The sequence below is a fragment of the Cucurbita moschata genome, unplaced genomic scaffold, assembly GCF_002738365.1.
Source record: "Cucurbita moschata cultivar Rifu unplaced genomic scaffold, Cmos_1.0 Cmo_Scf00051, whole genome shotgun sequence".
NCBI lineage: Eukaryota > Viridiplantae > Streptophyta > Magnoliopsida > Cucurbitales > Cucurbitaceae > Cucurbita > Cucurbita moschata.
The window spans coordinates 553165-563930 of NW_019268567.1; the positions used below are offsets into that span (position 1 = coordinate 553165).

The 10766-nt window shown below is 38.3% G+C and overlaps 1 protein-coding gene across 2 annotated transcripts; it reads left to right on the forward strand.

Moving 5' to 3' along the window:
- The first annotated feature begins 366 nt into the window (after positions 1-366).
- LOC111435995 (chloride channel protein CLC-c-like) lies at positions 367-10553 on the forward strand. Of its 2 annotated transcripts, none has more exons than XM_023073650.1 (7): positions 367-1048; positions 1222-1422; positions 1901-2078; positions 2952-3214; positions 3563-3832; positions 3926-5054; positions 10200-10553. In XM_023073650.1, the coding sequence occupies exons 1-7, from the start codon at positions 849-851 to the stop codon at positions 10287-10289; spliced, it is 2331 nt and encodes a 776-aa protein (XP_022929418.1). In that variant the 5' UTR covers positions 367-848; the 3' UTR covers positions 10290-10553. The 2 variants fall into 2 exon arrangements, with proteins under 2 accessions (XP_022929418.1, XP_022929419.1); XM_023073651.1 differs by having other exon boundaries at positions 956-1048; positions 1250-1422.
- The last annotated feature ends 213 nt before the right edge of the window (positions 10554-10766 follow it).

Genomic DNA, 10766 nt, shown 5'->3' on the forward strand with positions numbered 1-10766 from the left:
TTTTTTTTTTTTTTTTTTTTTTTTTTTTTTTTTTTTTTTTTTTTTTTTTTTTTTTTTTTTTTTTTTTTTTTTTTTTTTTTTTTTTTTTTTTTTTTTTTTTTTTTTTTTTTTTTTTTTTTTTTTTTTTTTTTTTTTTTTTTTTTTTATCTAATAATTTAGTGGTAAACTTTTAAATTTTTATAAAATTTTAAAAAATTCAGGATAATATCAACAATTTTCTAATTAGTAATTTTAAAAATTGGGTATATTTGGCTATATATTAAAGGACTTAATTGTAAAATTAAAATAATTGTAATTGAATTAACCAAAAAGATAATTTGGCGGTTAATTTAGTGGCTTGATTTGCTTGTATGCTTTTTTAATGACTTGAATGACTTATTTGGCATTTCTTCTCCAATCTTTCATGTTCCTCATCGTTTTCCCTTCATTGATCTTCGCCATTGTAGCTCCTCTTCCAGAACTGGAGCTGTTTTTCCTCCGTTTTGAAAGAAATTGCATGATTTTGGACTTCGAAGTTCAAGCTGTGAAGGAGAAATCATCCATAGATTTAACCAAGAAAAAGAGAAGAGTGTCGTTTAGCTGTAGAGATTTCATTGATTGATGATTTGAACCGACTTTTGAAGACATCAAGGGGATCATGCGCGTCAAACTTTCTATGCACTAATCCTCACGCCACAAACTTCTTCTTTTTCTCTCTCTCATCATGGATCACTGATTCTGCAAATCCTTCTTCTCCAGGCCATCTTCTTCCATTTTCAGGCTCATCCATTGGACCTAATCCGGTTCCATTGCTTGTTTGAACTTCTTTTTCAGTGTCTATAAAGCTTCTTGGATAGAGCTCAGAGCGGATGGATGAGAGATGCGAGAACGGCCGCGAAAGTGAGGGGTCTGAGAGCTTGGCGGAATCGCCGTTTATAGAGGATAGAGATTCTGTATCGCTCACGCTAGGGGAGCCGCTCTTGCGTGCCAGTACTGCGAGGATCAGTACTACCTCGCAACTTGCCATTGTTGGTTCTAATATCTGTCCTATTGAGAGCTTGGACTACGAGTATGTGATTTTTGTTGGTTTTTTTGTTCTTTGGTTACTTGCATTGGTTTGAGCATAATAAGTTTCTGTGGTGTTTGTGTTTTCTACTGTTCTTTTAGGATTGAAAATATGAATTTAAACAGGGCGCTTGATTGATTCTGCATTCAATCTCACTTTCTTTTAAATTGTAACAGGATTATTGAGAATGATCTTTTCAAGCAGGATTGGAGGTCAAGAAGAAAGGTCGAGATATTTCAGTATGTCATCCTCAAATGGACGCTGTGCCTTTTCATTGGTCTAATTACCGGGGTCGTTGGCTTCTTCAACAACATAGCTGTTGAGAATATTGCTGGTCACAAACTTCTGCTGACGAATAATCTGATGCTTAAGGAAAAGTAAGCTTTGAGTGACAGACAGTTAAAGAAGTGTTCAATTCACATAGCATTAAGAACTTTACAAGGCTTTGTCAAGTCTATTCATGATAATGGATACTCAGTATGATTCTTTTATATTGCAATGTTCTGAATGATCTCGAAATCTTACCAACTGCAAAATTGTTCATATGGGTTCTATGATTTTTCTTGCTGCATCTCTTTTTCTGTGTACCCGTCGAAGTGTATGTTGAGAATTATTGAAAGGAGTAGTCGTACATTGACTCATTAAGAGGAAAATCATGGGTTTATAAATAAGGAATACTATCTCTATTGGTACAAGGCCTTTTGGGGAAACCAAAAGTAAGTTCATGAGAGCTTATGCTCAAAGTGGACAATATCATACCATTGTGGAGAGTCGTGGTTTCTAACCGTTTATGTGTCATTCATATGTATCTTATATATTAAACCAACGATGAGGTGATCATTAGCTTCTTTACAGGTACTATCAGGCCTTTGCAGTATACGTTGGATCCAATATCGTCTTAGCTGCTGCTGCTGCAACCCTCTGTGCCTATATTGCTCCGGCTGCTGCAGGTTCGGGTATTCCTGAGGTGAAAGCATACCTTAACGGTATTGATGCTTATTCTATATTGGCTCCAAGTACCTTATTTGTGAAGGTATGCCTCATTGTAGCATCAATCCGCTTTCTCTTTCTTTAACCATTTACACAGAAGTAGTTACTTATGGTCTTGAGGTGAAAGTAGTAAAAGTCATCATCATTTTGAATCATTTTGTTTTGAGCCAATGCAAATGAAAAATAGGTCATTTAATTGTGAGTTGAAATGTGCATTGTTTTCTTAAGGAAATCGCGTACATCGATAATGCACACATATACTAAGCGGGTGAACAATTAAACTTTAATATCCCCTTTTTCTTTAACAAGAGACAATCATCTCATTGAAAATATAGTGTATGAAGGGTACACTAAAAAGGGTAAAAAAATTACTCCATCCTAGAAAGATGTGCTAGCACAATTGCACCTCAAAGCTTCTTAGAAGTCCCAGTGAACATTCTGAGTGATTCTTATTTCATTCCAACAACCAAATGATTCAAAAAGGTCTTGGTCTATACGATTATGGGTCAAGTGAGCTTTTCACAGTTTGAGTCTTATTTTGACAAGGGCTCATTTACAGCAGAAACAGGTAGAAGAAAATGAAAAATTTTGTCTGCATTTTAGATATTTGGGTACTAAAGCAGAAATGGTTCAAATATTAGAGCTTCCAAAAATAAGTTCTGCTTTCTAGAAGTTGTCTTATCTGATTCTCAAACGCTTCAGAAGGGAAGTTTGATGATTATTTTTATGAAGATAGTTATATGAAAAAAACTTCAATACTGAGAGGTTTGTTAGGACAAAATATCAGTAGCTAGATAAATAAACATGATTTATAGGTAAGCAGTTCAAGACCTCTATTGTGTTTATGGTCCATTGGAATGTGAGATCATCTTAAATCAGGAGCTGCTAACCATTATGATGCGGATTAACTTGGCAGATTTTTGGTTCTATATTTGCTGTTGCCGGTGGATTTGTTGTGGGTAAGGAAGGACCCATGGTTCATACTGGTGCATGCATTGCCTCATTACTGGGACAGGGAGGCTCTCGCAAATACCGCTTGACTTGGAAGTGGCTCAGATACTTCAAAAATGATAGGGACAGGCGGGATTTGATAACTTGTGGTGCAGGAGCTGGTGTAGCAGCTGCCTTTCGGGCTCCAGTTGGTGGCGTTCTCTTTGCACTTGAAGAAGCAGCTTCATGGTCTCTCTCTCTTTCTCTCTCTCTCTCTACAGCACCAAAATATTCATTTTTGGCAGCTTAGTTTTTAGTCAACATCTGGGGGGCGTGAACGAAAAACTTTTAGATGCTGTGGTTGTGGAAATGTTAAGCTGGGATTTGCCTTTATGGCTTCTGATATTTTAATTTTATTGAATGTGTTGAATTTCTTTCACATCCTAACGAATGCACTTACTTTTTTTTTTGTAAACAATGAGGTGCGTTTAAGACATTTAGAGGTTCAGATTTCACTCTGTATCATATCTACTAGGAACACTTTTGAGGTTTTCATCTCTCATGATTGTAAACAATCTACGTTGTCGAAATTGTTAGGTGGAGGAGTGCTCTTCTCTGGAGGACCTTTTTCACTACTGCTGTAGTAGCTGTTGTCTTGAGGGGTTTCATGGAGTTTTGTCGAGGGGGAAAATGTGGGTTATTTGGTGAAGGAGGTCTCATCATGTTCGAAATCCACACCGAAAACTCCGCTTATGGCACCCCAGATCTTATTGCAATTATTTTACTTGGAGTCATTGGAGGTGTGCTTGGAAGCCTTTACAACTACCTCGTCGATAAGGTTCTTCGAACCTACAGCATCATAAATGAGTATGCTCCATTGATTCATCTTTTCTTTTACACCATATACAGTCCTGTTATTGTACAATTTTGCTATCACTGACAGTTGATATTAAATTACAGGAGAGGTCCCGGATCGAAGCTCATCCTTGTTGTTGGCGTTTCCATATTGACAACCTGTGTCTCCTTTGGTCTTCCTTGGTTCTCACAATGTTTACCTTGCCCATCTGACTTGGACGATCAATGCCCTACCGTTGGTCGCTCGGGAAACTACAAGAACTTCCAATGCCCACCTGGCCATTATAATGATCTTGCTTCTTTATTTTTCAATACCAATGATGATGCCATCCGGAGCCTGCTCACATCTGCTAGTGACAAGCATTTTCAGTTGTCCTCACTTTTTATATTCTTTGGTGCTATCTATTGTCTAGGCATTATTACTTATGGCATTGCCGTGCCTTCAGGGCTCTTTATTCCTGTGATTCTGGCAGGGGCCTCTTATGGTCGCATTATAGGGAGATTATTTGGTTCAGTTGCTACTCTTGATGTCAGCCTCTATGCCCTTCTCGGTGCTGCATCCTTCCTTGGTGGCACTATGAGAATGACTGTTTCTCTTTGTGTCATACTCCTGGAGCTTACCAATAACCTTTTGATGCTCCCATTACTAATGTTGGTTCTTCTGATTTCAAAGTCAGTGGCAGATATTTTTAATAAAGGTGTCTATGATCAGATTGTGAAGATGAAGGGACTACCTTTTATGGAAGCCCATGCAGAACCATTTATGAGGCAATTGGTCGCTGGTGGTGTGGCTTCTGGTCCTTTAATTACGTTTTCTGGGATCGAAAAGGTCGATAACATTATCCACGCTTTGAAAACGACTAACCACAATGGGTTTCCTGTAATTGATGAACTGCCTTCCTCAGATAGTTCAGAGCTTTGTGGGCTTGTTCTGAGGTCTCATTTGCTTGTTTTGCTTAAAGAAAAAAAGTTCACTAAGAAAAAGGTGTCGATTAGATCAGAAATTTTGAGGCACTTCAAAGCACATGATTTTGCAAAAGCAGGTTCTGGCAAAGGGGTGAAACTTGAAGATTTGAACTTCAATGAGGAGGAGATGGAAATGTTTGTTGATCTTCATCCCGTTACAAACACATCGCCCTACACAGTGGTTGAATCAATGTCCCTAGCTAAAGCGGCTATTCTCTTTCACGCACTCGGCTTGAGGCACTTGTTGGTCGTTCCGAAGACACCTGGGGTAAGACACTTCCTTACATTCTTATCAATCTGCAACACTTTGCCTATATTTATTGTCTTGAATGTCCTAAGATGATTATCATATGGCGATTTAGAACGAAATCAAATTGGATAGTTCTATTTCTCAATCTTTCTTACTTGCTCCTATGGAACTAAGGTTGAAAAGATTGAGAAAAATCAGTCATTCACAAGCATTGACGAATGATTCCTCGAAAAGTTAAAGACTAGAAAACCTTAGAAATCGAGTGGACTTGGTCTTGTACATATGGTGATTTCTTTTTTTTATCCCTTAGCTTAGGAGCTGTGCGAATGAAATTCTTACGCACGATTTTGAATGAGAAAGAAGTGAGGAATCATCTTTTTGACTCTAACTCTACCATGTTGAGCGCCGAAAGCGGAACAAATGTACTCACAACACCAAAGTTACTCAAGACATACAATATGACACTCAAAACTTAATAATTTCAACAGCAGAAAGAATGGCATTATATAGCCTTCTGCTAAACCTAAAGATAAACTAACAAGCCAAAAAAAGACCTTGAGAATAGGTCTTGGTCCTAGAGAATAGGGCTTATGACAGTGTTCAACAATCTCCACCTTGTCATAAGATCTCCAAGTTGATAGCTAATTTGGTTGCTACCATGTCAACACACTACTCCCTTCCGACGTTGATGACATCTAAACAATGCCAGAACTTTTCACGAGTGATCACCTTTGTCAACATATCAGCAGGGTTATCAGCAGTTCCAATTTTTAATAACCGAATATCCCCTTTGCTAATAATTTCTCGAATAAAGTGAAAACGGACATCAATGTGTTTTGTACGAGCATGATGGACTTGATTTTTTGACAAGCAAATAGCGCTCTGGCTATCACAAAATACATCTATATGTTCCTGCAAAATACCCAAGTCATTGATCAAACCATGCATCCAAATAGCTTCTTTAAAAGCTTCTGTTACTGCCATATACTCTGCTTCAGTGGTAGACAATGCAACAGTAGACTGCAATGTTGAACGCCAACAAACAGGTCCACCAGCCATAGTAAATAAATAACCCGTAGTAGATCGTCGCTTATCCAAATCACCAGCATAATCAGAATCCACATAACCAACTACACGATTGTCAAGATTAAACATTTCTTGTTTTTGAAACTTAATACCAACATCAATAGTGCCAAGAATGTACCTAAGAATCCATTTTACAGCCTGCCAATGCTCTTTACCAGGATTATGCATATAACGACTCACCATGCTTACTGCGTGTGAAAGATCAGGTCGAGTACACACCATAGCATACATCAACGCACCAACAGCATTTGTATAAGGAATGTTCTCCATATACCTTTTGTCATCATCAGAACTTGGACACATGGAAGCACTAAGCTTGAAATGAGGAGCAAGTGGAGTACTAACGGGTTTGGTTGAATTATTCAAACTAAATCTTGACAATACCTTGCGTAGATATTGAGACTGAGTCAACCAGACTGTACCTTTTTTCCGATCTCGCTCTATCTCCATTCCAAGTATTTTCTTTGCATTGCCTAAGTCTTTCATTTCAAATGTTTTAGAAAGCTCATATTTGAGCTTATCAATCTCCATCTGTCTCTTTGAAGCAATTAACATATCATCAACATATAAGAGCAAATAGATAAACGATCCATCATCGAGACACCGATAATACACACAATGGTCAAATTGACTATGAGTATACATATGCTCTACCATGAAATGATCAAACCTTTTATACCATTGGCGAGGGGATTGCTTCAGCCCATACAAAGATTTCTTCAATCTGCATACTAAATGTTGCTGTCCAACTACTTGGAAACCAACTGGTTGCGCCATATATATTTCTTCTTCCAAATCTCCATGCAAAAAAGCAGTTTTTACATCAAGTTGTGCAAGCTCAAGATTAAATTGAGCAACCAAAGCCAACAAAATTCGAATGGAAGAATGTTTTACCACAGGTGAGAAAATTTCATTGTAATCAATACCTTCCTTTTGTGCGTAACCTTTAGCCACAAGTCGAGCCTTATAACGTATACCAGAAGAGTCTTCCTTTTTTGCAAAAACCCATTTACAACCAATTTCCTTCTTACCTTTTGGAAGTTGTACCAAATCCCAAGTTTGATTTATCTCCAATGATGCTATCTCCTGATTCACAGCCTCTTGCCAGTGTAAGCTATCCGGGCTCTGAATAGCATCTTTGTAGCTGTTAGGAACTCCATCAATCAAAGAGAAAGCATATGCTATCGTATCATCAAACCTTGCAGGTTTTCGAATTACCCTTCGTGGTCTATTCTTGGCGATTGACTCAGGTTCCTCCACTCTTTCATTCACAAGGCTTTGCTCCTCAAGACTTTGCTCTTTTTGTTCTAAGACATCAAAGTTATTATTTACCTGATCAATAGGTTCTTCGGTAGGAGCAACCACATCAGGAGAGAACACCACCTTCTCCACCTGCTTCAATGCCTCGTCATTATTTTCAATTTTCTGCAAAAACATTCCAGACTCATCGAATGTCACATCTCGACTATTAACAATTTTACTTGTTTCTGGACACCATAACCTATAGCCCTTCACACCTTTGCTAAAGCCCATAAACTTGGCTTTTTTTGCTCTAGGATCCAGTTTTGAGTTTGTCACATGATAATAAGCAGGACACCCAAACACATGCAATTTATCATAATCACTAACAGGACTACCTGACCATACCTCAAGCGGAGTTCTCCCACCGTTTCCAGAAACAGGTAAACGATTCACCAAGTGAACTGCATAACTGAGAGCCTCAGCCCAAAATGCCTTACTCAATCCTGCTTGAGACAATATGCATCGAACCTTCTCTATTAATGTCTGGTTCATTCTCTCAGCAACTCCATTTTGTTGTGGCTTACCAGGAACAGTGAAGTGTCGAACGATCCCTTCATCTCGGCATACTTTAAGGAATGGATCATAAGTATATTCTCCCCCGTTGTCTGATCTCAGCTTTTTGATTTTCCTATCCGTCTGATTCTCTACCATTTTCTTCCACTCTAAGAAGATTTGGAGAACCTCGTTTTTGTGCCTCATGGGATACATCCAAACTCTCTTCGAGTAGTCATCAATAAAGGTGACAAACCACCTCTTTCCTCCCAATGAGACATTCTTTGTGGGACCCCATACATCGGTGTGAACATAATCCAAAATACCCTTTGTTTGGTGTATAGCTGTACCAAACTTCACATTTTTTTGTTTACCAAATATACAATGTTCACAGAAATCAATTTTTCCAGTTGTGGCACCCTTAAGGACTCCTTGGTTCACCAATGTCTGAAGCGCCTTCTCACCAGCATGCCCGAGTCGCATGTGCCATAATTTCGATATGTCTTGTTCTTTCGAACTTGCCATAGCAGCATGCCCAGTTATTGTGGTTCCGTTGAGGTAGTATATGCTACCTCTTCTAGTTCCTGTAATTGCCACCAAAGCTACACGAGCTACTTTCAAATTCCCTCCTTCCAAAATGATGCGATAACCACTCGCATCCAAAACGCCAAGTGAAATCAAGTTTTTCTTCAAGTCAGGAACATACCTCACATCTTTGAGTTTTCGTATAACCCCATCAAACATCTTGATTTGTACTGAGCCGATTCCCATTATCTTGCAAGTACTATCATTGCCCATATAGACAACTCCACCATTGAACTTTTTGAAGTCCAAAAACATCTCTTTGTTGGGACACATATGATAGGAGCACCCAGAATCAAGAATCCATTCAATGGTTTGGCTGGCTGATAGGGAGATTGTCAAGGCATCATCTGTATCAGTGTCGTCATCTTTAACCACATTGGACTTCGACCCCTTCTCTTTTAAGATCGAACAATCTTTTTTCCAATGGCCTTTCTGTCGACAATATGCACACTCATTTTTATCAAGTTTTCTCCAATTATCAGATCTACCTCTCGACTTTAATCGAGACTCTCCACATTCGTTCCTTTTCCAGGTAGAAGTTCTTCCATGAGCAGTGAGAACATTTGAGCTAGAGCTTTGATACGTCTCCTTTTCCTTCTTTCGCATCTCATTGTTTATTAAGGCATTTGAAACATCTTCAAAATCAATATTAGTGATTCCATGTAGTAGGGTTGTTACTAAAAACTCGTAGGATTCCGGCAAAGAGTTTAATAACAACAACGCCTTGTCCTCGTCATCAATCTTAACATCAAGATTGAGCAAATCAGTGATGATTTTGTTAAAATCATCCAAATGCTCAGCCATTGAGATACCTTCCTTGTAGTCAAAACGGAAGAGTTTCTTCTTCAAATAGAGTTTATTTTCCACACTCTTCTTCATATATTTCGCTTCAAGCTTGTCCCATAATTCTTTCGCCATGGTAACCTTCATAAATGGATATTTCTGATCCTTGCCAAGACAGGATCGAATAATTCCACAGGCTTGCCGATTTAATTTTGTCCATTCTGCTTCTGTCATGTCTTCAGGCATCTCCTCTTGGAGAGAAACATCGAGGTCTTGCATGACCAGCAAATCGCTAACTTCGCCTCGCCAAACACCAAAATTATTGGTTCCATCAAATTTTTCTACTTCGAGATTGGAACTCCACACTCTCGATCCACGTCGTGATGGTTCGGCCATTTGCAATAATTAATCTGGATGTAACTCAAAAACACAATTCTTGAAAACTGATTTTCAAGAGAATAAACACGATTGTGAGCACGTCTAATGGTCGATGAGGCCCAAACTTTCACAATACCCCCAAATACCACAATAAGGCTCTGATACCACTTGTTGAGCGCCGAAAGCGGAACAAATGTACTCACAACACCAAAGTTACTCAAGACATACAATATGACACTCAAAACTTAATAATTTCAACAGCAGAAAGAATGGCATTATATAGCCTTCTGCTAAACCTAAAGATAAACTAACAAGCCAAAAAAAGACCTTGAGAATAGGTCTTGGTCCTAGAGAATAGGGCTTATGACAGTGTTCAACATACCACTCTAGTTCATGAGACATATGCTTGCTACATATCCATTTTAGGAATCGACCACTTACCCATAAAGTGAGTTTGGCACTAGAGGTTCCAAAAATAGGTTACTATCAGTTTGGGTGAATTCAATAATTGACATAACATTGATTTATATTTTGCAGAGGCCTCCCATTGCTGGAATTCTTACACGGCACGACTTCATGCCGGAGCATATTTTGGGACTTTACCCACATCTCAACCCCCACAAGTAGAACGGCCAAGGTTCCTTCCTTATTTCTTTTCCTTCTGTTGAGTTATTTTATGGGGATAAATTTGCTCTTTTTTTAATAGTGTTCATACCATTCTGTTGGCAATTTTGAAGCGTTATAGGATAAAAATCTATATGATATGAGTTACACAAAACACACATGCATAAACAGGAACTATCTTCTGGGTTTCTTCCCCACATTTATTTGTATCTTTACGTCTCAGTATCAGCTCATTCCATCATTATTTAATCTTCCCCTGTTTTGGTTGATTCTCTTGAGAATTAACTATGTGTAATATATCCTATTTCTCGTGAAAACTGTTAAATTTCTTTTGTTGAATGTACCGTCTTATTTTGTTCGGTTATCCACCTTTTTTCGGCTACCTATATGTAATAGTCTAAGCTCACCACTAGCAGATATTGTCTTCTTTAGACTTTTCTGTTTGAGCCTCTCCTCAAAGTTCTAAAATGCGTTTACTGG

Bases quoted from the DNA above. Each gene is read 5' to 3' on its own strand.
- LOC111435995 (XM_023073650.1), top strand. From the start codon at position 849: ATGGATGAGAGATGCGAGAACGGCCGCGAAAGTGAGGGGTCTGAGAGC. The intron at 1,423-1,900 runs GTAAGCTTTGAG...GCTTCTTTACAG, and splicing joins AATCTGATGCTTAAGGAAAA to GTACTATCAGGCCTTTGCAG. The intron at 3,215-3,562 runs GTCTCTCTCTCT...CGAAATTGTTAG, and splicing joins CTTGAAGAAGCAGCTTCATG to GTGGAGGAGTGCTCTTCTCT.